The sequence below is a fragment of the Podarcis bocagei genome (genome assembly GCF_964188305.1).
Source record: "Podarcis bocagei genome assembly, chromosome: 3".
In the NCBI taxonomy this organism is placed as follows: Eukaryota; Metazoa; Chordata; class Lepidosauria; order Squamata; family Lacertidae; genus Podarcis; species Podarcis bocagei.
Window position 1 is genome coordinate 33,098,270 of NC_138127.1, and position 27,994 is coordinate 33,126,263.

The 27,994-nt window shown below is 47.0% G+C and overlaps 2 protein-coding genes across 3 annotated transcripts in view; one reads left to right on the forward strand and one right to left on the reverse strand.

Annotated features, from left to right (window-relative positions):
* Positions 1 to 8,736, reverse strand: part of USP45 (ubiquitin specific peptidase 45) — a 128,233-nt gene extending 119,497 nt beyond the window's left edge. For both annotated transcript variants that reach the window (XR_014005981.1, XM_081186592.1), the window contains exon 1: positions 8,732 to 8,736. The gene's annotated coding sequence lies outside the window, so the exon portion shown is untranslated. The remainder of the gene's footprint in view (positions 1 to 8,731) is intronic.
* On the forward strand, positions 1,501 to 17,725 carry PRDM13 (PR/SET domain 13; the record flags this gene model as incomplete). Its single annotated transcript, XM_081186594.1, has 4 exons — positions 1,501 to 1,753; positions 4,950 to 5,081; positions 5,190 to 5,310; positions 16,023 to 17,725. The coding sequence occupies exons 1-4, from the start codon at positions 1,610 to 1,612 to the stop codon at positions 17,723 to 17,725; spliced, it is 2,100 nt and encodes a 699-aa protein (XP_081042720.1). The 5' UTR covers positions 1,501 to 1,609.
* Positions 17,726 to 27,994: the final 10,269 nt, after the last annotated feature.

Below are 27,994 nucleotides of genomic sequence, written 5' to 3' on the forward strand. Positions count from 1 at the left end.
TCAGAGGTAATCCCCTTTATTTAGTGGGCCCCAGCTAGTGTGTGCATAGGATTGCAGCTGTAGCCGTATTTATATCAAATCCAGTCTCAATGATGTTCAAAGTATCTCCTTGCAGATAAGTATTTTACGAATTTTGGCTTATTTCTTCCGTCCCTCCTCTCTGCCTTTCCTCTGGGGTGTTTTATCTTCACCCAGTGAATAAATATGGACACGGACAAGTACGTATTCGGATTATTTCGTCACCACTCCTCATCATTTCCCCTCTCCTCTGAATTTCTTAAATAAATTCTTGTCCATCTTTGGAAATCCCATAGAGCACATGGTTTGCGTTTTGTTCTAGGCCTGTTGGAATGTGAGTGCTACTTTTCTATTGAAAGTTTTTTTAAAAAGAACCGGACCACAACAATCTTTGTAGCTTAGCGACCTATCTCGGGGTCGGAGAATGGATCCAGGAATTGAAAAACGGATCCGTTCCGCGAGACTCCTGCATGAACTTCCCCTGTGTATTGTTTTGTGCGCTCGTGCGCCTTTTTCGCCCAATACAAGGCGCTTCCTTCGATCAGCCAAATAAAACTATTTCTAGAGAGCTTCCAAACGCGAAGCTTGGTGCTTTCAACTCAGGGCGAGGATTTCTCTGTTTTACGCAGTTAAAAGCAGGAGAAAAATGAGAGTTGAGGAACCAAGCCATTGTTGCAAAGGGATTTCTGGGCTCCAACCAACCCACTGAATTGGTAATATGGCAGCGTCCCCGTCCCCCCTCTTTTTTTAAAGTGTAGGTATTTTCTGGTGTTTTCCCATCAAGTACCTGCCCAATTTCTGTATGGCACACGCCAGGAATCAATAGAAGTTAACAAGTCCTCCAAACATCCCCCCCTAATCTCTTTGTTTAATCGCCTTTACAATCCAGCCCAAGGAAAGAGAATTAAAAATCTTTGAAGTCTTCTGGCTGACAAAAGGCTCAGCCAAGTAGACTTAAAACACTCCCTTCTTTTCCAAAACTGGTTTGTCGGGGAACAATCGAAGGAAGTAAAATTTATGGAGAAATTATACAGTGGATTTGTCACTTAAAATATCGTAACTGTCTCGGGGACAATCCCCCATGCTGAGGATTAATGGTCCCTCCAGACCTTTGATTCACCAGCGCCTTTTCTTTGCCCTTGACAAATTGGATTTTTAGGAATGGGAAGGTCGCCGGGGCCATTGTTGGCTGCCCCATTCAAAAAAGCCCTTGATTATGCGTTGGGGTGGGTGGGGAGAGAGAGAGAGGTTGGTGGATGGGGCGGGTGGGGGTGGGTTAGGGAAAATCTCCATGTGACCCTCTCGGGTGGGACTCGGCAGCTGCTGCAAGAGCCACACTCTCTCATCGCCCCAACCCGGCGCCCTGGAGCACCGGCGGGCCGAGGGGAGAGCCCTCGTGTGGCAATTGAAAAGGCGGCGCGCACCGTCGGCCGCGTCACTTTGCGGGCGGAGATAACGCCGGTGCGGCTCAGCCCTCCTCGCTGCCTGCCTCTGCCTCTCTCCCTCTTTCTGCCTCCCTCTCTCCTTCTGTCACTCGAAGAGAGTCCTGGGCGCCTTTCCCGATCGCCGCGTCTGTAACCCGGAGGCAGCGATGCAAAGCAGCCGGGGTCCGCCGGCGCTCAGCGTTACCGCGGAGAGCTGCATCCCGGCTGGCCTGCGCCTGGGTCCGGTGTCCGGCACCTTCAAACTGGGCAAGTACTTGTCCGATCGCAGGGAGCCGGGACCCAAGAAAAAGGTATTGCTCCCGCACCTTGGCGGAAAGCACTGCGGAGGGAGGGTGGGGGGAAGGAGGGGAAGTGTCCGAGGGGCTGGCGCGCATCCTTGCAAGGGAATGTTTCCGCAGCAAAGTTATTTCTCTGTCCCCCTCCTCCGTTCATAAACGGGTTTGGGTGTCCACACGAAGCATCTCTGCTCTTCGGATCTTCACGAAGCCAAGAGGCTGCGGGGATGGGGGCGACCGCCTCTCTTTCAGACCTGGCCTTTCGAGGGAGATATCTGACTTTAGATGACTTATTTGCGGGGATGGGGGACGACGACCAGTATTGAACCCTGCTGGATTGGACGTAGGTGGGGAGGTGGAAGCTGGAAAAACGAGACAGAGGCGGTCAACAGACTTACTGGTGCCCCCCGCCCCGCACCCCGAATTCTAGGAAATCAAATCCGGGTAAATCAAGGTAAATAGTTTCCTCCGGCTGATCCTCCACCCTGATACCAGAGTGGTGGATACGAAATCGGATATATATTCACAACACGAAATAAAATACAATGAATGAATGAACTGGTAGCTCGACCCATGTTGCCTGCGATGCCAGCTGCTTTTATTGAATGTACTATGTTTACCTTCTGTTTCAAGGTTCTTTTTTAACCTTAAAGTGGAAGAGGCAAAATAGCAGTTAAGTGAAACGAAATCTAAAGGTTCCTAACGCCACCAGGTGAGATTTGCCTCTCATGCAGGATAAAACAACCGCAGGAAAACCTCGCCCGAAACAAAAGCGGCCTGCAGTTGAGATTTCAAGAAGGGTGGCTGGATGGTGGAAGTTTGTGGGAGCGAAATCCACAGACTTGCGGCTCCTTAAAGACTTGCGGATTTATTGTGGCTTACGCTTTCCTGGACAAGAGTCCGTCTCATCACCTGCTTGAAGGTGACAGATGCACACACGCGCACAAGAGCGCGTCGATGTTTGTTTGTTTAGGGAGTGCTGGGGCCTTAAGGCCATGAAGTGCAAGGGAGGGCAATTGTGAGCTTTCCCCACAGGCATCTGTGCAGAACCCAAATGAATGCAAAGATAAGAGATGAAAACAGTCCTCCCACAGACCCCAAGTCTGGAATGATCCAATTTATGAAGCACCCTTTTAACGCCGAAATTCTCGCGGGCTCGCCACAGTCACCGTCATTGTTGTTTTGTTTTGCTTTTAAAGAGGATTTCAGTCCATAAGAAACATTGACCAAGCAAAAGATGATCGGAGCAATCGAGCTGATTTCCCAGCTGGCTCCAAATGTTGATCACTGCTTCTGGAGTGCTTTACAGAGAAGTCTCCAAAAGGAACCCCAAATAAGAAAGATTTGTTTGTGTGTGTGGATTGCAGCCTTCGAGCATCTCCTCGGATGAGCTTAGCAGAAGGCAACGTTGTCTCCTTTCTTCCCCAAAGCGCAGAGGTTTGTCGTACGTTCCGCTCGGATTCTGAATGCCCTTTAATTGTTTTTAAACGCTCTGCCAGCCCCTTCAAATTTATTTCTCATCTGGCTCCGTTGGTTGCTCCCTTTAGGCTGCCTTTGTTACAGTGACTTTTATTGCCTGGTCATTCAAAGAGGTAGCCCCTCATTTGCTCGCTCTCTGTGTATGACCAAGCAGATTATGAAGGATGAGGCAAGACTCTGAGGCTCAACAGAGTTGCTCCTGCCCTCTTCCTCTTTTGCTCTCATCCTCTTTTTTATTATTTCTGATTAGATTATTCGTCAATTAATTACCCTACAGGGGCTGGGAAGCTTGAAACGTAGGTGTAGCCATTTCCCCCTCGAAGGGGGAAATTTAATAACTATGGTTCTTAAATATGTTCCCCTTCGTCTTTTCAGGCTGCAGCCCTATAGGTCAGGGAAAGTGACAAGAAGCGGAAGAGAGTTTGAAGAAGGCTCTTTTCCCAACTCAGAGGGATTGTTTAAAGAGTGTATATAGGGCGTTTGGGGAACACTGACCTCAGGGCAACTTACGCACTTATCTCACTTGTCTCACTTCGGAATGACATGGCATCGAGTGGAGGTGTCCCTTTATTGGTAGCTGCAATTAAGGTAAAGGTAAAGGACCCCTGGACGGTTAGCGGTTATGGGATGCGGCGCTCATCTCGCTTTTCAGGCTAAGGGAGCCGGCATTTGTCCACAGACAGCTTTCCGGGTCATGTGGCCAGCATGACTAAATCACTACTGGTGCAACGGAACACCGTGATGGAAGCCAGAGCGCACGTAAACGCCATTTACCTTCCCGCTGCAGCGGTACCTATTTATCTACTTGCACTGTTGTGCTTTTGAACTGCTAGGTTGGCAGACGCTGGGACAGAGCAACAGGAGCTCACGGATTCGAACCGTAGACCTTCCGATCAGCAAGCCCAAGAGGCTCAGTGGTTTAGACCACAGCGCCACCCGCTCCCTTGGTAGCTGCAATTAGGTGGCAGTGAAGCCGACACACGTCGATTCAAACCCGATGGACAACCTGGTTCACAGCTCTGGCTAAGTCTAACAATCGACTGCTATCTAAGTTAATTGGCACATTGATCCTAAAGACTATATATATATAGCTGTCACATTGACCGAAACTCCCCAACTTCGACCCACCTGGATTTAAGAGGATTTAAATCTCCCCCAAGACAATAAAGCCGTGAGCCTAAGCATACTTACTTAGAAGGATTTTTCAAATGAAATAAAGGAGAACAAAATGAAAGAATGGAGTTACGGCTGCAATCCTATGAACGTCTATTTGGGAGTAAGAGCCCTTGAACGCAGTGAGGATTTGCTACCGAGTAAGCATGCACGTTCCAATTCCACAGAACCAGTCGCTTATAAAATAAGAAGGTGTCCATCCTCAAACTGTTTGCTAGGAGACCTTTGCCCCGTTCCGGATTAGTGCAGCAATGGCTGCATTTGGTTAGCCCTCTAACTCTTCTCCTGGCTGCTGCTCCGACTAGGATCGAGCTGCGCACTGGTTCACCTCTCTCTGTTGATTGTGGGACCCACTTCTCATGGAAACGATCAAACAAAGAGAGAAATTAGACAAATAAATTATTTTAATAGGTTATGGTGTGGGTAAGGGATGTAACATTAGCGGTCTTTTTGTCTGTGGAGCTGCTCAGTACCAGCGAATGTTGTTCTGGCTAAATAAAGCAAGGACCTTGAACTGACTGGCGGTATAAATGACAGCCTCTGCTGTCCTATGTTCCAGGTGCGGATGCTGAGAGGGGAACTGGTGGACGAAGCCGGGGGCTCTGCTGTGGAGTGGATAGGGTTAATCCGGGCTGCCAGGCATTCGCAAGAACAGACCTTGGAAGCTATTGCAGATCTACCGGGCGGACAGGTACCTACAGCCTCCCTAACTAACTATGAGCCTTTCTGTCTCAGGGCTGGATACCGGTAGATTGGCTTTGCTGTCTGGTCCCTTGACGGGCTCTTTCTGTTCTCCTAGATTTTCTATCGGGCGCTGCGAGACGTCCAGCCGGGAGAGGAGCTGACCGTGTGGTATTCCAGCTCGTTGGCTCAGTGGTTTGACATCCCCACCACGGCTACTCCGACGCACGACGAGAAAGGTACGTACAGCACCTTGGCCAGCGACTTGCGCAAGGAGGAAGAGCCTCCCCACAGCGCTGCTCAACTAACTACGCGTTACAGTGAGAGTTTTGCTGTAAGCCCCACTGAGTTCAATGGGATTTACCCACCAGTAAGTTTAGGGTTTCAACCTGCAGATTCTTTTATTTTAACTTAAATCGAGACGGAAGATAACAGCTGAGCCGCAGACCATCGAGTACTTAATACAGTTTAGGCGGAATGAACTTGAAAGTAAGCTCTGTTAAAGTCAACACTGGCTAATAAATTTGTGTGCGGGTGTCAGTAGGTCGGTCTTATACCTTCTCCTAAACTCTAAGAAACAAACTACGGGCAATTAATAAACTTGTCACAAACTTGGAAGTAAATCCCAGTGTAAACAGTGGTGGTTTTTTAAAAAAAGATCAAGCGAGCTGTTCGTTTGTGGTGCTGGATCTATATGAGACATGTTTGCAAATACATGCTGCTCAGCTAGATCCTGTGCATGCTCACTCGGAGAAAAGCCTCAATGGAGTTAATGGGGCTTACTCTCAAGTAAGTAAGACTGAGGGCTGATGTGCAAGAAGAACCCCAGTCATGCCAAGTACTTCGTGAAAGAAGTGGGGAAGGCTTAAATACGGCTGAACCAGGATTGTGGACCGGACTGCAATAAAAAGGCAGCTTAGAGCTAAGATAAAAGTAGCTTAAGCAGGTCAAACATACATATTTACTCCAGATACCGTCTTCCCGATGCGGTTAATCTTTCATTGGAATAGTTCTTGAGCTACGAATTTAGACCGTGCTAGAAGGGAGTTTGGACCCTCTTCCTGCTCAGCCTTTTCCTGCATGTACACTGATTCCCTCTGTGGCGCCCTGCCACACCGATATTCTTCTCCTTACAATACGACAGTTTTGGTTTTTGCCCTCGCCCGTGCTAAAAGAGGCTCGCTGGTTCTAAAGGCCTAGGATGGCTTTCCTTCTGTTTTTGTGCTTTGCTTTGCCTTGCATCTGCCTTGCATCTCCCTTTCCGGCTTTTCTCGTAACCTCCGGATCCCGTTCTTATTCGAAGTGACGGTATAGTCCATTTAAAGCGGGAAAGTATGCGCGCTGACATGCGTGAGCGTTCTTTAAAAGCAAAGGACACCTCCAGCGCTGTTCGGAAAGCTTGGGAATTCTTGGAGGGACTACAAAAGAAACAAATGCCACTAGATCTTCTCCAAGTGCCAGAGGAGAACCCTGCTCGCCAGATTTCTTTCCCCAGTCCGCCCAATCATAGCTATGGAGCCATGGTTTATATTTTGAAATGGATTTTTGTTCCATCTCCTTTTTTATTTTTTAAGAATAATGTTTTCAGTCAATCCGTTCGTTCTCCTTTTCACTCTGGTAATGAGCGGCCACAGCTTCTTGTCCAAGTTAACGCTTTGTGTACTCTTGTTATATATATATATCCGGTGGCGGGAAGGACTTTGGTTTAAGACTCGTTGATTCTGAGGCAGGGAAGTGCATGGAGCTACTAGGCGTCTCGGATTCAGTGACTTGTGGATCCGTAATGCCGGTGAGCCTTTATCTGTAGATTAGTGGCCTTTAGGAGATAATATGTTAAAACAAAGAGGAAACTTAATCCTGTTAAAATACAGAGGCTGTACGGATTCAGCAGCATTTCTTGGTGATGGAACCTACCACGAGATTCTGGCTGCAGTCCTGGTCACGCTTTTATCTTTTCAGCAACGTCCCAGGAACGCGATGGGACGTGTTTAGAATTGCACAGCGAATTAATGAAACTGGAGTGTTAGCTGTTAAGTCATCAAACAGCCATTCCGAAAGGCTTCAGCTAGAACTGATGTCCATTGATTCCGGTGGAGGTTATTTCCACAAGAGAGTGCAAGTTCTACACCATTGACTTAGATTTAAAACAGCTCGGCGCAATCCTAGGCAGTATAACTGGGACCAAACCCAAGAGGTTTAGCAGAATAAATGGGTCAAGGAGAAGAGCTTCTTAAAATCCAATTTCCAGTTACAGTGGTACCTCGTGTTAAATACTTAATTCGTTCCGGAGGTCCGTTCTTAAACTGAAACTGTTCTTAACCTGAAGCACCACTTTAGCTAATGGGGCCTCCTGCTGCTGCCGCGCCGTCGGAGCATGATTTCTGTTCTTATCCTGAAGCAAAGTTCTTAACCTGAAGCACTAAACTGAAGCGTATGTAACCCGAGGTACCACTGTATATGGATTGGCCCACATAGCTCTAACAGACTTTAACTTGCACTCAGGCCCAACCCATGCATGTTTAATCAGAAGTAAACCCCACTGTGTTTAAAAGGATTGTGGACTTTGCAAGTTTGGGTTTGCAGAATACTTAGATGAATAATTTTGTAGATACTGCACATGCTTGGGAGGAAGCCCTTTGAACTCAGAGCAGCTGCTTCTGAGTTGCAATGTATAGGATTGAGCTGCGTGGTGAGAGGGAATGAAACTTGTCGTTCCAAGGACCCTTCTTCAAAAGTGCAAGTAATATAAATGTAAAAGGCAGCTACAGAGGACCGTTTAACATAACCATGTATGTTACTGCTTTCTGCACCTATGTGTGGTATAATCCTCCTTACTACATGAGAAGGGTGAAAGAGAGAAAGTCAATTGTTTTAAATCCAAGTACTTCAGGGAAAGTGAATTTAGGAGCAAGCCAAAAACACTAGAGGAAGAAATAGGACCCCACCCTACTCCAATACTAGTAGACAGGAATTACTGAAACAGAAAAAAATAGTTTCAATGTAGGAGAACTATCCTAATGCAAGAAAACTCCTCCAAAAAGTTATCAATGAATAATTGATCTGATTGCCCATTTCACATATGTATAAGAGGCTGGGTACTCTTAATCACAACTTTATATCCCAGTCAAATGGTAAGATCTACTGGTCTCAACGGGAAATTTATAAATCTCCTGCAAAAAAATCCCAGATGGTGCACAGAAAGGAGAACTTTTGCCTCACAGGCATTTAGTATCAATAGCTAGGATGATGATTATAGTTGCAATGATTCGTCGCTTACTACAAAAAGTCTCAAAGTGGCCTGCAATTATAAAAGCATGCATAATGCATTAAAATACACCAAAAAGATAAAAGAATATTAATTGACTAAAAGTGTCTATCCTGCAATAACATAAGAAGGCCAAATCTTACCCCAACCTGCTACAAGATGAACACCAGTACTCCAGTACTGGCTAGGCTGTCATTGGCCTTTGACTTATTAAACAATCTATGGCCTTTTTAACTATGGGGGTGTTATTGTTTTTGTTTGTTGTTATGATATATATTTGTGTGTTTTTATATTGTAAACCGCCCTGTGACCCTTGGATTAAGGGCAGTATATATATATATATACACACACACACATATGACCCCAGTTAAGAGCTAGGTACCTAGGTGAACATGCACATATTCTTTTTTATAGAATTTTTTATTGATTTTACAACATTTTTTAAACAATACAAACAAATAAAAAGACAAACAAACATGTATAATTTCATAACCTTTTTTTCATAACCCTCACTTCTCGGACTCCCCCATACCTCCCCTTTCTGCATCCCAATTTCAAGATTATTTCAGCAGCTTCTAAATAGTTTACCAAATATGTGTCCTCTTAGTCTTTTCTTCAACTTAATGAACATGCACATATTTGCCTGGAACCTAAAAGCTTAAAAGGATGGCACCAGAGAGTATTCCACAATCAGGGGGCCACCACTGGAAAGACTGTGAAGCTGCCTTATCAGACTATTTTTCCATCTAGACCCCTGGGTATAGGGCAGTATATAAATTCAAACAACAACAACAACAATTGTTCAGTATTGTCTACTCCCAAATAAAAAAATAAGTAAACAAACCAGCTATGGTGGGCTGCAAACCTAAACACACAGGAGGAAGTAAGCCCAATTGAACATCCTAGCTTAGGACTTACTTCTGAATAAACAGGCACAAGTTTGCACTCCAAAGGAAGCTGCCTCATAATGAGTCAGACCATTGGTCCATCTGGTTTGGACTGGCTTCACTGTCTACACTGACTAGCAGCAACTATTCAGGGGTTCAGACTGAGGTTTCTACCTGCCCTACTTGGCTATGCTGGTGATTGAATTTGGAACCTTCTGCATGCTTTCCCTTTCCTCTGATTTCTTGTACTGTACTGGACATCATTGTGAGACATGAAGATCCCATATTTTTATGATATAGTCATGTACTCTGACCATACTGCAACGACTTTTTAAAATACTTTTGTTAACTTATCACCTTGCAACATATATTAGCAGATACATTATATAATAAGGTGTAAAGAGAGTCAACGGTCTCATTTTGACACTTTGTGTTCTGTTTTCCATGGCTTGAAATCAATAGGATGCAAATTCACGGGCACATAATTTAGGGGTTCCAGTATCACCTAAATCTGTTTTAGAGTGAGTCCAATGATTGGTCTGCCTAGCACAATATTGTTTCCTCTCCTTGGCAAGTGTCTTCCCTCTCCCTGCTAGCTGAGATCCTTTATCTCAGGCGTGGGAGGAGGGGGGCATATGTGGCCCTCTAGATGTTGTTGAACTCCACTTCTCTCAACCCCATTCATCATGACCAATGGTCAAGGATGATGGGAGTTGTAGTCCAACAAAGTTTTGGAGGTGCATGGGCTCTCACCATTCCTTCTTTAACTGGGAAAATCCGGGATTTAAGATGGGATTTGTTGTACGTGAAGGTGTTACTTTGACGCCCACTTTCCCAAAACTGTACACCTCTCGGAAGCATGTCTTTTCAATATAACAACAACGATCATGAAGGGGACGAAGTCGTCTTTCCTATCTCCCTTCCCCGGATACACCGTCTTTGTGCTTAGAGTCCATAATAAATAAGAAAGTCCGTCGGATATTGGCCAGGTCTAAAATTAGCATCCTGTTACTGCTGTGGCCTGTGACCCTAAATACGCTTAATCCCAAGTAAGAGTTACAGATTTCAAGTGACACAAACTTATTAAGGACTGGAAAACTTCTGCTAGTCGGCATTTTCTTTCCCAACACTGCATTTTAGCCATTTCTAAGCTTCTGGCAATTTCTAAACCCTTCATACGAAATTAAAATACATAAGGTCTAACGCAATAGGAAGCAACTTGAACCACGACTTTTTGCGAGGAAGGATTTAGATGTTAAAAGCCCATTCAGCGAGTCTCTAGTCAAAGATTCTTTCTTCCTGGGTAATCTGAAATGTGTAGGGAACTGAAATCTCGGCGAAATCAACACGATTTGCTTCTGGAGAGTTGCGAACTGCGCGAGACATTCAATAGACGAACTTTTTTTCACCATCACCCCATATCGCCTGCGTGCGTCTGCTGAATTCTTTTTGCAGCTGCTACAGGTACAGGAGCCCCTCTTGAAAAACAAACAAACAAAACAAACAAACAAACAAACAAACAAACAAAACCAGCCTTACTTAGTACTGGCGTGCCAACCCAATTCTTATGCTCAGCTTCCCCAGCTTCGCTAAAATTATTTTTAACTTTCTCGAGCAGACTTTCATTCAGTCCTAAAACGGCAACACAAACCCTGAGACAAAAACAGTTGTCAAGCAAGTGGAACTGGAAAGAGGGTGGCACTTTTAGTTTCACAAAAGTGTTTGACTCGCTCCATTTAGTCATAGATTGAGTAAACGAGGCTCTTAGCAGCATAATGTGAATCGAGAATTGGGGGGGGGGGAGGGAGAGGAGGACAGAAGCCAGCAGTCTGGGTTTAGGGATCGTTAGTGTTTGCAAACAAAGATAATTGGAGAGCGCAGCCTTTGACGAGCTCGCCAGCCGGAGAAAGCTACTCAGTTAAGCTTGTTAACAGCGCCATCCTAGCCATGCACGTTTATGATGAGATGTAGGTCCTATAATCCATTGTGTTTAGGACTGTAGACGTAAATTCGTAAAGTTTTATTGCGGCTTCCTATTCATTCATCCCTTGCAACTGAGTTATCTGCCTTTCCAGTGTAAGGCCATAGGATGCTTGCAACTACTGACACTCAGGCTGGGAGGGAGCTATCACTGAACAGAAAGACTTTAGTTTTCTCTGCAGTTAATGAACAGTTCCACGCTGGTTGATTCTTGAACTGACTGTCGTTTTTAAAAGACCCTTTGGCTTGCTTATTCCAGCAGGATCGAGACCTAGCGCCTCCTATGCCTTCTCGGGCGTCCTATCCTACACGCCAGTTTCACGTTAACCAGCGACGGAATCCTATCGCTGGAATCCTATCGGCCAAGCACCACCACCGCCACTAAACCCAGGAACCGTAGCCCACGGCCGTCTCTAGTAAGCAGCCAAGGACATTCACAATTATTTCGCTGAGATGGCCAACTAATGCATAGATCACAAATCTTATTGACATATAAACTTACAAGGTAACCAGGTGTGGTTGGACCCCAGGTGCCATTAGCCCCAGGATGGCCTACGGTCAGAGAGCATGGAAGCTTAGTTTTCTTCTTTTGAACCCATAAAAAAGGGAAGGAAGGAAGGAAGGAAGGAAGGAAGGAAGGAAGGAAGGAAGGAAGGAAGGAAGGAAGGAAAGAAAGAAAGAAAGAAAGAACATTGGCATCTGATTGGCCACTGCAAGAACAGGAAGCAGGATTAGGCGGGCTTTTGCCCTGGTCCTGCAGGACTGCTCCTATGTTATTGAGAGTAATATATCTGTATCTAGGTTTGGCGTTTATTATATGTATGTGTTTCAACTTTTAGAACCACATGTAGAAGAAAGATGATCCAATATAGATTCCACAAGCTATACATTATCTTTCATTCTTTGCCCTAGCCAGGCTCTTCACTATCTGTCTTTCCCTCTCTAAGCGATTTGCTTGTTCACTATTTCATATTCCGGCCCCCCCACCCCCCACAATTGAATCCCTGTGGGGCTTTTCTTTTTGCATTCGGAAATGCCACCTCTTTTACGAGTCTCTCTATAGCTTTGAAGCGCTGGTCGCTTAATTTAACCCTTGCTGGTGAATCCTCCGGTGCAAAACCTCCGTGTTCTGCTGCAATGGCCCCACCGTCTCGACAAAGTATCGAAAGAAGAGGGCGTGCGTATCGCAGGAGCACGAAGTCGCCCCGTCGGTTTGTTCCGCCTTAGGGAACGCCAAGCGTTTAAGGATCGGGGGCACAAAGGGCATTGTATTCTGAAAGGACCGATTACGTATGGCCCATACATATAGGATATTGTCTCGCCTGGTAATGGGAGGCTCATGATCATTAGATTGGCCTTTGTTTCCTTGCGTCAGCTCCCTGACATACGCCACCTATTCTGCAAACGTCAACAGATGGGCCGCCGGACACAGGCGTTAAGGCAACAGCTGCGCGCTTTTCATTCCTCGTGGAGTCCAAAGGCAGCCCAGCCAGAGCGCATTTGTGGCCCTCTGCCTTTGCACTGCTTTTTACTCAACTCTCTACATCCCTCCTCTCTCAGTACTCAACAGAGAAAGGCACTAGCAGTTTAGGATTCATATTCCACAGCCATACATCTTTTTTTATTTTAAAAAAAGGAATCTCAACAACCGCTAGCTCTCTCGTTATTTACAATCACATTCTGAGATTGATTCCAGCCACACACGCGTGTACTATGGAAAAATAGAGGGAAGTGCCTTCGACTAAATCAGACCCGATTGGTCTTTCTAGGTCTACGCAAATTGGCAGCGGCTCTCGAGGTTTTAGACAGGGAGTCTCTCCCAGCCCTACCTCGACATGCCGGAGCTCGAACCTTGGGACATTCCGCATGCAAGGCAGGTGCTCTAACCACTGAGCCATGCGCTTCTATCCCTCCTTCCTTATATCTTGCATTCATATATCACCTTTCTTTCCTCATTGAACCCAAGCAGTCTCCCTTCCAGCAATGTGCAGACCCATACCAGATCAGCTTCAACAAGGTGTTGGCCTCAGGTGCCCTCCGAGCGCATCTTTGGCACTCCTTACCTGCTCTCTGTGCAAATGAGATAAGGAGCTCTTTCTATGTTACCCTAAGTGTGGGCTCCAAAGGCGAGTAGGGGATAGTCACAGCCGTCCACTGCTTTAATGGTAAGCACGTTTACTGAAAAGTAAATCCTTGCGCATAAACACTCATGTAAGAAGGCTGCTAATCCGATAAATTGCTTATAACGACTTTTCTAATGCTACTCACACACTCGTATTAAAGTCACAAGTCTATAGTAACTGGGACGGGAAAAGAGAGAAACAAGGGACTACTGACTGACTGACAGTGCAACTCTATACACACGCCTATTCAGAATTAAGTCTTGTTGAGTTTCGGTAACTTCCTATAACTATGGGATTGCCGCCTGAAGCAGGCAGATCCACGTTTAAGTGATTGTCGGTTTTCCACGGAGGTAAAAGAATGGGAACTCCAAATCACAGTCTAGTTAAGAGATGAAGCGTTTAAATATGAATGAAATGGGTTTAGTTCCGCTAACGTCTCTGCTGCTGAACTGGCTTAAATCCAAGTAAGTTGACTTTGCCAGACAATGAATCAGAATGCAGTTCTCAAATCATTCACCCTGGAAACTACTCGTTGTAGGTGGCAACAGAATTCTCTGTAGTAAGTTAGCGCTGGGCTCCAAACTTAAGGTCAGTTCAAAGCCTGCAATTTTATGGTTGCAACCCTAATTCTCACACTTGCCTAAGTCCATTTGAACCCAGTAGGGCTTACTTCCAAGTCCACATGCACAGTTTTCAAAGCAGGGAAAGGATCTCGTTATTTATCAACCTCCCTCCCTCCTAACGCGTTCCGAAAAGCCATCCACTATGGCTTCCTGTTCTTGAGACTATGCCAGGGTGTTAGCTCTGATTTGATGTTCTAACCCTGAGAGGTTCCGATTAGTGGCCATCTTGTAACCACATTCCTTCCTGAGAGTTGCCATGGCCTAGTGTTGGGCTTTTGATTCACAAATCTGTTCAGTTATCTATTTAAGTGGAGTCCTCTCAGCTTGGCGGAGTTGTGAACATAAACAATATATGGGATGCAACGGATTAATATCAATTGTTCATAGTTACGCAGGGTTCCACTACAATAGCAGAGACGCAGTGCAGGTTGTGAACCCTGCATGCGGTCTTATGCCGAGTCAGACGTTGAAGTATTTTAAGTTATTCTTTCTAGAACGTTAAATCAAGCTCGTCTAAGCTTCCAAGTTTAAGGTGCAAAGCGTGGTACTCTGCTGATCTCACGGGAGCAAGCAAAGGTGCCAAATGTCCCCTTTTTCCAGGACACGCCCTCTTTTTCATGACTAGGTAAAATGAGAGTCGTCATAACGATCCATAGCTAAAAGTAGAAATCGGCAATAGTGTCCCTTTTTTTGCTCTTCAAAACATGGCAACCCACATTATTAAATAACTAAACAATATATCCTCTCCTAGTGTCAAAATCCATTCTACAGACATTTGATCCATCTACCTTTATACTTATCTATGTGGACTTGTCTTCGCCGTCCAGGGCTTCAGACACGACCATTTCCTTGAGATCCCAGGGAATTGAACCCATAGGACCTTTTTTGCACGTGAAGCGCGTGCTCTACCACTAAACCCGGAATCACCCCAGAATCTGGTTCTCTGCCTTGAATGTCAGCGCAGTAATGCCAACTTCGCCGCTCCCACACATCTGAGAGCAACTGCTTTGCACGCAGGAGGTTCCAGATTCGACCCCCAGCATCTCCAAGACACCTTGGAGAGCTGCTGCTGTCAGCCGGTGTAGACAGCACTGACGTAGACGGACCAGCAGTCTGACCTGGCGTAAAGCAACTTCCCAAGTGCAACAATGAAATGACTACCCAGGCACTACAGGTCGCTATACCGACTTGGATAAATGATAATGGGCATCTATCCGAACATGGCTGGCTGGAATGCATTGGAGGGGACCTCAGCAGAGGCTGAGAGAGATGCTTGCTATGTGACTGTGGCATGATGTAGTCCGATTTCATCTCCGCATGTTTGGGTGGGGAGTTGATATGTGCATGAATGGACTTAATATGCCCCAATGCTGGTCTTTGCTAAAAGTATATGGATGAACTTAAAAAAAAAAAAGAACGTGAGTGAATTTATGAAAGACAATTAACTACAGTGTTTAATTATGGGCAGAGTATTCTCCACGTTGGTAGTTGGCAGTGCACAACGGCAAGTGGGTTGCCCAGGGCAAGATAAAGCGACGAACAAATTCAATAAATTATAATAATATTATAATAGCTGTGAAGTATGAATGCCACACGACTTCACATTAAAAAACAAACAAAGCGAGAGACATTATGTGTATTCCGACAAAATCTGAATCAAATTCCACGTTTACACAACACTCAAAATTATGGATAATGCTGCACGGACAGCATCTGTTTCCACAATGGGTGTGCAGTAATTAAATATTGGGACATTAGCAAACACTTCTCAAGTTGCCTCCACGCTGACCTAGCCTTCAAATGGGGGTGGTGGGGTGGTGGTTAACAGGTGACTGAACTACGGCTCCCATCATCACAAAGCATTGAGGGCTGACGGGAGTTGGACGTCTAGAAGGCCCAAGATTAGCAACCTCTGCTTCAAGCATTTCTCACTTTCAAAGTTGAACGTATAATATTTCAGATCCAGGTTTCATATTCCCAGGCACCTGGTTCCAAATCTGTGAGAAGAGCTTAGTTGGGGTTTCTACGTGTTTGCCTAGTTAATGTCTCCCTGCTTTGCTTTCCCTCTGCTAGGCGAAGAGCGCTACATCTGCTGGTACTGCTGGCGGACCTTCAAGTACCCCAACAGCCTCAAGGCGCACGTCCACTTCCACTGCGTGCTGAACAACGGCCGCAGCTTCCTGGGCTCGCCGGAGCACGCCCGGCCTTCGGACCTGTTCAGCCTGTCGCTGAAGCCCGCGGCCGCGCCGGCGTCCTTAAGGACCCACTGCGCCGGCGGCTCCAGGGAGAGCATCAAGCGGGAATCCTCGGGCTCGCCGCCAGTGGCCAAGGCGGGCGGCGGCGGGGGGCGCAAGGCGGCGGCCAAAGAGGAGCAGGAGAGGGCCTTGGACATGAGCGTCAGCTCGACGGGACGGGGTCCGGGGCAGTTCCTGGGCCTGCTGGGAAGCGGCGGCAGCAACGGGCTGTCCTTCTACCCCGGGGCGAGGTCCGCCTTCAAGCCTGCCGGCCTGGCCAAAGCGAACCAGGCGGACTCTTCTCCACCGGCCTCTTCTTTCCGGGAAGAGGGCAAGGCCAGCGGCTTCAGCAAGCTCTTGGGGAGCCTCAAGCCCGGCCGCTCCAGCGGCGAAGGCCCCCTAGGCGTGGGCAGCGGCCCCCACGGCCACGCGCAGCAGCAGCACCACGCGCCCCAGCCTCATCACCACCATCACCACCATCACCATGCCAAGTGCCACGCGGCTACCGCGCCACCTCCCTCAGCGGCGGCGGCAGGCTTGGCTTATTCCGGGGGCGCCCGAGGCTTCCCGCTGCTCTCGCACTTCGAGGAGACGTCCGCCTTCAAGCACGTCGAGAGGGGTCTCCACGCCAGCCTGTCGCCGCCCGCCTCCGCCCGCTACCCGCCTCTCCCCAGCGGACTCCACCTGGAGCGCTTCGCCGCCGCCCTGCCGCCCTTCGACGGGCTCAAGCCCTTCTCCGCGTCGGCGGAGTGCAGCCTCCCGCCCTTCATGCCTTTCACCGTCTACAACGGCGAGCTGCTCTACAGCGCCCCTTACTACCCGCTCAAGCTGCACTTTGGCAACCTCCTCAAGTACCCGGAGTCCGTGTCCTATTTCAACGGGGCCGCGGCGGCGGCTGCTGCAGCGGCGGCGGCGGCAGCGGGCCTGAACCCGTCGGAGCTGGGCTCCCTGGCCAGCATCGACCGCGAGATCGCCATGCACACGCAGCAGCTGTCGGAGATCGCGGCGGCCGAAAAGAGCCGCGGGCGCTTGGAGAGCTTGCAGCCCTCGGCGTCGTCGGGCCCGGCAGGCGGCAAGCCCAAGACGGGCCACTTGTGCCTGTACTGCGGCAAGCTGTACTCGCGCAAGTACGGCCTGAAGATCCACATGCGGACTCACACCGGCTACAAGCCGCTCAAGTGCAAGGTGTGCTTGCGCCCCTTCGGGGACCCCAGCAACCTCAACAAGCACATCCGCCTGCACGCCGAAGGCAACACGCCCTACCGCTGCGAGTTCTGCGGCAAAGTGCTGGTCCGGCGCCGGGACCTGGAGAGGCACGTCAAGTCCCGGCACCCGGGCCAGAGCTTGCCCAAGGGCGGCGCCGGTGGCGCAGAGGACAGGAGCGGCGCCGACGCCGCCGGGTACGCGCGCCCGGAGCTGCAGGAGCCAAAGACTGACAACGAGAGCGACGTCGACGTCTGCTTCACAGACGATCAGAGCGACCAAGACACGGGCGGCAGCAGCAGCGGAGGCGGAAGCTGCCGGGCCAAGGAGCAGCAATAGGAAGCAGCTCGAGGCGGTCAGGGGATAAGTAGGGGTGGGCTTGGGGAACGGCGCTGCCAAAGCTGCTGCTGCCGCCGCCGCTGCTTTCCTCTCCACCGGCTCTGCTGATTCACTCGCTCCTTGACTAGGAAAACGACCCCCTTCTTCCCCTAGGAACAGGACAGTTTTGCTTCAACACAACAGCGGCTCGTTTTAAGACATGCCCGCATAAGATTTCAAATCATTTCTGTCCTTTCCCTCGACCCCCTTCCAGCCCGCGGGGGCTGCTAAGCTGTACACCACGGGTAGCCAACGTGGCGCCCTCCACATGTTTTTGGACTACAGTTCCCAGCATCCTTCACCAGTGGCCATGGCGCTGGGGCTGTAGGATTTGGCGGTAGAGCAGCATCTAGAGGGCGTCACGTTGGCTAGCCCGGCTATACACGCAGTGTAACCGGTATGTTCAGAAGTGCAGCGTAATTCCTACCGAACGCAGTGACACCGACCTCCCCAGTGCGCATGTGTAAGAACGACCTCCACCAATATGAATTCCTTCAGGTACCTTGACGGGAATTTATGTCAAACAATAATCTTCTGGTCTAGATGATGCAGGGAAACTGAGGATTCTGTCAACCTGGGTAGGAAAGATTCCTTACCCTGGCTAAGTGGGAGATACAAAGAGCCGTGCGCGGTCTTTGTTCACAGCAGAGGTAGTGTGTGGGAATGTTGGTCACACACAGGGGGAGGAGGCTCCAGAGCAGGTATGACAGGAAGTCCTCCCTGTCTAGAGCAACAGTCCCCTGTGTGTCCACTCTAGGCAACAGGAAATGTTGTGTTTGGCTGCTTTAGTGATGATACATCCCACAGGTAGATCCAAGATGACCTCTCTCCAACAGATCTCAAAGATAAGTGAGCAGGTGACAGGAAGTGAGGAGCCGCAACCTAAGCAGTTTTAAGATCAAAGGCCAGAGGAACAGGTTAGGAACATCTGAGGTTCCCCACTCTAATCTGCCTTAACCCCATGCAAACCCCTCTCAGAGTGCTACCAGCAGCAGCTCTTCCAACACATACAATGACCTCAAGGCTCGCTCCGGTCATTACCATTGTAATTCAACCTGATCCTAACCGTGTCTACTCAGAAGTAAGCTCTCCTGATTTCAACGGGACTTGCTTCTAAGAGAGGATATGTAAGGCTGCAGTCTGAGTGGACATTGCTGTTGAACACTACCTCCGACGTAATCAATCTTCAGTGGAGGCAAATCCTGAACATTGACTTGATCATGAAGACCACCGATATCATTGAAACCTTATGCTCTTCATGCTCCAGGATGCGAGTGTTTGAACCAATTATAAGCATATTTAAATTATCCCAATGGTGACATTTCATCCAGATTAAGATTATTTGGTATAATTCCCTTCTGGGGAAGAAAGTCACATGGGGAGATGGAGAGGAATTAGTGGACTCACTCTTAATGAGTTCAGGTCTTCAGTCTAAAGGTTTTGGGCGAGGATTAAGTAGGGTGTAGCCCAGAATTAAGATGCGGTTCAGTGATTCCCCTTCCTAGAAAGATCTAAAAGGCACCGGGGACTCCACGGCAGCGGATCCGTTTTACTGTTGTAACTTTGTAGGGAGAAAACTGTGCCTTTTTGTGTGGAGTGGGGCAGAGAAAAACGGGGAAAGGAAGTTGGTGTTCTTGGGGGGGGGAGTACTTTGTCTCATTTTTAAGAGGGTTTGTTCCAGTTTTGGAGCCAGATGCATATCTCAGTGGAATATCAGCAGCACCTGTAAACATCAAAAACATCGCTAGCCACAGTCTCCCCCGCTCAGTACTAAACACATTAACAGCCTATCTACGGAGGCTGAAATCCTACAGTCACTTATCTGAAAATAAACCCCATCAAATTCAGTGGGTCGCAAATCTGAGCAGATGTGCACAGGTTTGCTCCGTCAGTTGGGTTTACGTAAAAGTAAACTGAGCCTATCCGGATTTACTTCGTAGTTAAGGAGGGATTCCGGATTTAGGTGGAAGGGACTAAGGTAGATTTCAGCGGAACGGATATTTCAAGCAAGGCTGCAAATCTTTCCTGGAGTTATTTGGACGAATCCCTTCCTAAGCAGCGGGGCTTTCTTCCGAGTTAACATGTTTACTATCGTACAGCACAAAGGGGGTGCAGGATTCCGATGGGGGTAGTATGCACCCTATTTTCAACTTATTTATAGCAGAATAATATTTGCATAACATTTGTAAAATAAACATTGAAAGCATGAATCATAAAAGCACGCCGTATATCATTCTCAAGAAGATACTTCTATTAGGTTTCGTAGACTACACATTTGATGTATGCTTGTTTTATAAGACTGATGTACAGTGGATACAGTATTTTGGTCTTGGTTGCAGTTTGTCATGAGATTCTTTTTTTAAAAAATAAAGTTACAGACAAACTATTGCCTGTATTCAGCTAAGGACTTTCATCCGGTTTTTCTTTGTGAAAATTTGGAATTATCCACTACTATGAACAATTTGCTATAAAAGAAGTCCCATTAGAAGGGAAAAAATTGGTGCAAATTTATTTGCACGTTTATTCTAGCAAGTTATTTCGAATTAGGTTTCGCTGAACGTTGTGGGGTTTAAGTCTACTGTGCATAATTCCCCCCCCCCCCAATCGGAGTGTAAACAATGGTAAATCAATTGAATGCACTTGTTTTACATTTCTGGATTTCAAGTTCACCTAGGCAGGAGATTGGGCCCCAGGCGAGATTACACCGGTGCCCTCTTATTGATTTCAGTGGTAGCCAAAGTTAACGATCTCTCTCTTTCAGAGAACTATAGACGTATCTAGTCCCACGCCTTCGACTGACTTCCGGTTTGTCACACCGAACAAGTCCCAGGGACTTCGAGGAGTCCCCCTTACAACTGCACACCGGCGTATTAAACCTATTCTGATATACAGTTCTCAATATATAATTCCGTCTGGGGCTTTCCCTAGTAATCTAAACACAGGCACACAAATACTTGTGCTGAATTTGTTTCAGGCACGATATTCTCCATCCCAGTTTGGAAAACCCATTGAAGAATCGGCAGATTTGTTACAACTGCAGGAAATCCGTTAAGGTGCCGCAAGACTCTTCTTAGCTTTAGCTCCACCTGGAAGGTCTATTCCTTTGAAGATAAGGGACTGAAGTTGGGAAGTCAGGAAAATGAAAGCATTGGGTGAAATTCCATGGAGTTCTCCAGACAAAGTATTTAATTGGAACCTATTTTAAAGGGGCTGTATATACCTGTGAATATCGCGGGACTGAATGTGGATGGAAAATTGCGAAATAAAGTAGATCTTCTCGGCAAGAGCCGTTTAGGTAAGGCTGAAATAACTAGATAAACTGGGAGTCAGTGGCTCCCATCCTAGCAACGCTTGACCTGCAGAAGATCGTTTCATTGTTGGGAGCTGCCTGGAAGCTGCCTAGAGGACCTGACCTGGGGGCAGTTAATAAATGTCTAACTAAATACGTTTGACTCAGGCTGAATTGTTAGGATCACAGATACAGAAGGTACCTTGTCGCGTTTGTTTTTTTTTTGAATGAAATTCTTAACCGCAAAGACAAACAAACAAAAAGCACCGGTGGGAAATTCAGTTCCCGTCGATTCAATGACCACTCTTTATGGGGTTCCAATGTGGAATCCCCCCTCTTCCCTTGTAAAAAAAAAAAAGAGTAACTATAAACCTGACGGACGATAGGGAAAGTTATGCAGCTTACAGCGGCAGAACAACGAGTGGGTAGCGCGAGAAAGGCTCAGTCTGGAAACATCCTGACGCTTGCCTAACTCTACCTGAAATAATGGGTCCCACTGAGAACAATTTGTGCTTGTAATTTTGGGGCAGGTGAAAAGCGGCCTGCATTCTCGTTAGCCACTTCGGGACAGCGCCTTTAGTTCAGCGGTAGAGCATCCGCTTTGCAAGCAAGAGGTCCCAGTTTCGATCCCCGGCGTCTCCAGGTAGGACTGGAGAAGACTCCCTATATGCCAGTTTTATCCCGTCCAGTTTTGTAAGCTGTATGGGTTAACTGACCCCCTTTACACAGTGCAGTATGCCCCTGAATACCAGTTGCTGGGGTAGGAGAGAGGACGCTAGCACCCAGGTCCTGCTTTGTGGGCTTCCCCTGGGCATCTGCTTGGCCACAGTGGAAACAGGATACTGGAGAGTAGATGGGCCTCCAGTCTGATCCAGCAGAGCTTTCCCGAAGCTCTTAAAACGGAAAGTCGCTTTACATAAATCTATGTGACTCATTTAGGCAGGAATTACCAGCTGCACATAAATATAAGATGGGGGACACCTGGCTTGCCAATAGTACATGTGAAAAAGATCCAGTGGACCACAGACTTAAAGAGGACTCAACAGTGTGATGCAGCAGGAAGAAAAACTAATGCAGTAATGGCCAAACTTGGCCCTCCAGCTGTTTTGGGACTACAATTCCCATCATCCCTGACCACTGGTCTTGTTAGCTAGGGATGATGGGAGTTGTAGTCCTAAAACAGCTGGAGGGCCACGTTTGGCCATCACTGAGCTAATGCTATTCTGGGCTACATCAACAGAAGTAAAGGGTCTAGATCATGGGAAGTAATAGACCACACTTGGAGTACAGTGTCCAGTTCTTGGCACCACATTTTAAGAAGGGTATGGACCATCTGGAACATGCACAGAGGAGGGCAACCATGATGATCAAGGGTCTGGACTGTCTGGAAGGAAACAAAGCCTTATGAGAAACGTTGAGGGCACTGGGTATGTCTAGCCTGGAAAAGAGGAAACTCAGAGGAGATATGATAACCATCTTCAAATATCTAATGGGCTGTAATATGGAAGATGGGTAGGACCTGAAACAATGGATTTATGCTACAAGAAACGAGATTCAGTCTCTAAACAACAGGAATAACTTTCTGACAGTAAGAGCTGTTCAACTCCCTCAGAAGCTGGTGGAATCTCCTTCCTTGGAGATTTTAAAGCAGAGGCTGGATAGTAATCTGTCATGGATACGTTATTTGAGATTCCTACATTGTAGTGGGTTGGACTAGATGACCCATGGACGTCACTTCCAACTCTACAGTTCTGTGATTGTAGCTTTGAACCTCTTTACAACAGGATAGCAGCAGCGACATGAGAGAGCTCAAGAAAAACGTAATCTATTGACTAAAGGCAAACTTAGTCGGCAGTAAACGTTCCGCTGAAATCAATGCGAGCAGGCGATTTGCAATACAGAAGGAAGAGGCAAACGTGTTTTGGATCGGGCTGGAAACCCCTTGCAGGCAGAATAATCGTGCTCGGCGAGTTCTATGCTTCGGACACTCGTAGTCATTCTGGTGCTAGCGTCTAGTGCCCTGCCCTTAGGAAAGGGTTTTTGTCCACATATTCTGATCAAAGTTTTTACTACAGTAGCAATCAGACAAATGCCTTCGAATACGCTCGGGAACCCGTGTCCCTCCAAATGTGGTTGGACTATGACGCCCATCATCCCTGACCATTGGCCATGCTGGCTGAGGCTCATGGGACTTGGAGTCCAACAACGTCAGAAGCGCGGCAAGTTCCCCATCCCTTAGAACGTGCCTGTGCCAGTGATGATGATGATAACAATTAATTAATTCAAACCCCGCCTTTTCCCCTGACAGGGAGTCACGGCGGTTTACATGTAAACTAGGAGCAGCCAAACACAATAAGAAATACCGATGTGGTCAATCAATTATTGCCCCCGAAGGAAATACTTGCAGGAGGTGAATCCTGCTCAGTTAAAAAAATAAATAAATCGCAGCAGCAGAGCTGCTTAGCTTACTCCATCTCTATCTCAAACAGCTTTATGTATGTCCCGGTGAAATCTTAGATTTAGATTCGTTTAATTGAATTTTAGCAGCCAGTCACCATACAGTTTCCATACAGCCAGAACATTCAGAATGTTTTTAGCCCCAAATAAAACCATACCGAAGCAAATGAATAAGGTGCGGGCTGGGGAGTAATAGCGTACCAATAAACGCAAATTAACCTAAAGAATCGGAGTTGCTATTCCGAGCGGTAATCGACGCCGCACAAACCTAATGTTTCTTTAAACTGGCCAGAAACACTCAAGAAGACTGGAGATTTTATAATGATAATAGTATCTTTCTACTGCTCTTGCTTCTGCTTCTGTCTCTTCCTCCTGATTTGCTGATCATCTACTTAAGTTGAGTGACGTCAAGCCCACCTTTGAACAAAAGCAGGTGTTACACCCCTCACCCTAATTCTCCAAGTATTGTTATACTCCAGAACCGACCGTTCGATTTAAGTAAATTCTGGATCCTCTTTAAACCCGCACAAACAGAACAAAAATTTCTGCTCGTGAATCTTTACATGGCATTTCCCGGTGGTGAGATATTTCTAGATACCACTTTCAACTAAAAATATAAATTTGAACGGGTAATCAGCTGTCATGTTGCTTGGAATCCTTTGGGAGACTAACAGCGGAATCCTGTGGATTCAGTGGGGCTTACTCCCAGGCAAGGGGTTACAGGACGGGAATCTCCCCTATCCTTCCTTCTTCTGTAATACGGATGTATAAACGTACCCTGGCTACAGTTCTTTTGCCAAGCCCGTGACACATTAACGACACTCAAATCTGGCACAAATAGCGCCAGAAAGGTTGGTTTGAAATTATTATTATAACCATTATTATTACTATTCGCTTTTTAATGTGTTTAGATGGGATGCACATTCGCTTTCTTAGCAAACGGATTTATTCCATAGTCTATACACCACTAAGAGGTATCCTATACCTTTTTTCTTGGAAGCAGGTCAGTTCAAGTCTAAATAATATTGTAGCTCCAGTGAGATCCTTTCCTGTTTTGCTTGCAGACGTTGCGATCAGCAGTTTGGACAATATAATCCGCATTACAGATTTAGTTGGGATTTGGAATATCAATGAACCACCAGTACTTTTGCGTCAGTATATTCGCTTATGTATGCTAAGTCTGCCACCCAAATCTTCCTTGCGCCAGGCTGGGCGGGCGGGCAGGGTTGAATCATCTTGCAAATCAACAAAACGTAACAAATTATGATTAATCTGATGCATGCTAATACCCGGTCTGCGCTTCTGCCTTGGATTCAACGGTCCACATTAGTCTGAAAGGCGACACTGAAATCAAAGGGATTCGTTTGCAAGCAAAGGCATTCAGGTGGTAGCACTAGTGCGACTGACGTCAGTGAAACCCAGCTGACATAAAAATACAGGCTTACGTTGTCAGTGGGTCTTCCTGTAGTATTAGTACTACGGAATAACGACGAGTCCCTACTGACAGGCACACACATCTTGGGATAAGGTCATTTGCACTGAGGATGCGGCATATTTGCCTTCATAAGACGAAAGTTGCAACAATCTTATGTCTATGGCTTCGGATGGCTTAGCGTATGGCCCATGTGTCCCCCCTCCCCCATTCACTTTGCATCGAGCTGTAGGATGCATGTGCAAACTTACTTGAAGGCAAGTCCCACTGAACTCAGAAGGAACCCCCCACCCACCAAAGGATATACGTGTAGGATTTCTTTTTCAGTCATATGGCCACTGACTTGGGAGGAAGCCTCACTGAATCCTACGGAACTTGCTTCCAAGTGAATATGCATAGAATTGCACTGGACAGCTGCAATTCTAAGCACGCTTAGCAAGAAGTCAATTCTATATGAGCCTCGTATTGAGGAGCGAGCTGGCAGGTAGACAAAGCAGGGAAGCACCTAAGCAATCTCACAGGTCCAGGACACGGCTTTCGCTGGTGATTTCCTTTCCTTGTCACCTCTGGAAACCTGCTCCCGCATGCATGGAAGGGACCCAGTGCAGACCACTCCCATGCAGACATCACGAAGATGTCAAAGAGAGGTCGAGAAGAGGAGGACTCTGGCTGGGGGAAGAATGAAAACCCTCCCGGGAAGGAAAGGGTGGAATATGGAAGAGATCTAGAGTCTTGGGGATCCGGGGCCCTTTCAGACGTCTGGGTTGGTATCCTCTTCCTCCTCCTCCTTATTTGCACCCAGAGATTGTGCAGAGCACCCCCCGCCCCCACCATGATGTCAGCTACTGTTACGAGAATGAAACCGGGGCTGATCTTCTCTTCTGCATGCCTGTCCTGCGGCTGTGCAGCTCCTGTACAAAACTGTTTGGCCTGAAATGCTGATTCTCAGACGTCAGCTGTGCAAGCCGAGGCGCACACACACACACACACACACAGAGAGAGAGAGAGAGAGAGAGAGAGAGAGAGAGAGAGAGAGAGAGAGAGAGAGAGAGAGAGAGAGAGAGGCAGCCCGCTGGAAGCCCGTAGCAGGAAGGCCAAGGCGGGTTTCCTGTAAGAAGCAGCTTACAGTATTTGGGGGAACCGGGGTGCGTGGGGAGCACCTCTCTGCAGTTAAACCGAGCACAATAGAAGGAAAGCGGCAAGCTGAGGGTAAATGCGTCTTGCCCAGGACACAGCCCAGGACAGAGAGGAAATCCGGCCTCCTACCTCCAAGTCCAATTTCCTCCTATGGCAAACACTAGCTTCAGAATTGGAATAGGGATTTCCCCTAGGGGAGGATATGATTAAATCCCCCTCCAAGCTGTTGCCATCTGGGTAATTGTAATATCCCCCCATGTTATCTGCATTTCTCTATTTTAGAAAACCTGCACCTTAAATGCCAAAACATGGTCACTCCTGTAGCCAAGATGGGGCCCTCCAGACTATAACTCCCATCAGACTCAGGCAGGGTGGTCGATGATCCAGGGTGATGGGAGTAGTGATCCAACAGCATTTGGAGGGCACCACGTTTGCTACCTGTTGGCTCACCGAATCCCACATAGCTCAGCACTCCCTCTTTTTGAGGAGACCTATTTTTCTGGCAGTGAAATATTTTAATTAAGCACCACTTGACCAACATAAGGGGAAGGGACTAAGCTGGTTTGCTTGCAGTCCCATGTTCAGTCCCTGGCATCTCCAGGTAGGGCATCTCTAGAGAGGACTTCCTGTCTAAAATCTGGGAGAGACACTGCCAGCCATTGTGTAGACAACATTGAGCTAGCCAGGGTAGTCCAACTTTCATACCAATTGGGCTGCAAGAGTATTTCGACATGTGCCTCTTCCTTATCCAGCCTTGGGAAGGCAGCACGGCGTGGGGTGGGGAGAAGCCGAGAGCTGCAAAAAAGCCTTGAGGGTTGCATGTGGACCTCAGACCATGTGTTGGGCAGCCCTGAGCTAGATGGACCCACAGAGTGACTCAGTATTAGGTAGCTTCCCATGTTTGTATCTTATGATCTGGACTCAGCATTTGTGGTCCAAGCATAACATTCCACTTAACTTGCTTTCCTATGCTCTCCTGCATTCAGGGCCCATTCAGCTCCCTTTGGTTTAAGGCAGGAAAAACATCATGAAGAGCTCAAGAATGGAAGATGGAAAGGTGTTTGTAGGAGTGATAGCAAATGAAGGTGGCAAGCTTAAGCATACTAACATGGAATAAATCCAACTGAAAGCAGGGGGATTATATCTGAGCAATCACAGTCAGGATCATGCTGAAACTGGCAAGCATTATTTTTAAGCATACTGCGACAAAGAAATATATCTGAAGGGTTTGCCAGAAAGCTTCAGGTCAAAGCATCCTCTGTGACAGAAGATACGGATGAGAAAGAAATGCAGCATCCATCAGTTTTAGCACAGGAAACAGTGATGGTCAAAGCTTGTTTTTAATCTATCTGTTTCTTAAGGGGGAAAAAAATCAGCATGAAGACTGATGTCAAAGTTGAGTCAGAGCAGTTTCTGTGTTATCACTTTGAGGTAAACAAGAACATGTCAAGGTCAGGTTCAGCTGTGCTTGAGTTCATTGGACCATATCAGATAAATTCTAGGAGCAACAAAACGCTTTCAGGTATGTTCAAAGTCAATCCAATAAGATATGCTTCCCTATAACATGTCGGGTTTTGTATACTTATTTGCAAGACATCACAAAATGGAAAAGCTTGGCGATAGAGAGACACAGGGATGGAATTACATTAGCCGACTTATAGAAGTACACAGCTGTACATGGTTAAATCTAGTATTTTGAAATGAAGAAGAATGTTCCATTTTGGGAGGAAATAGCCGCATGTTCTTTTCAAATGAATGAATGTATGTATGTATGAATGAATGAATGAATGTTAGTTCTCTTTATGGTTTGGTATACCGGTAAGTCATATAATACTGCATAGACAATCTCTTTGAAAAATGCACATTACATTCATTTGTTATGATACCTTTTAAGGAAGTGATACTCATTTTAAAA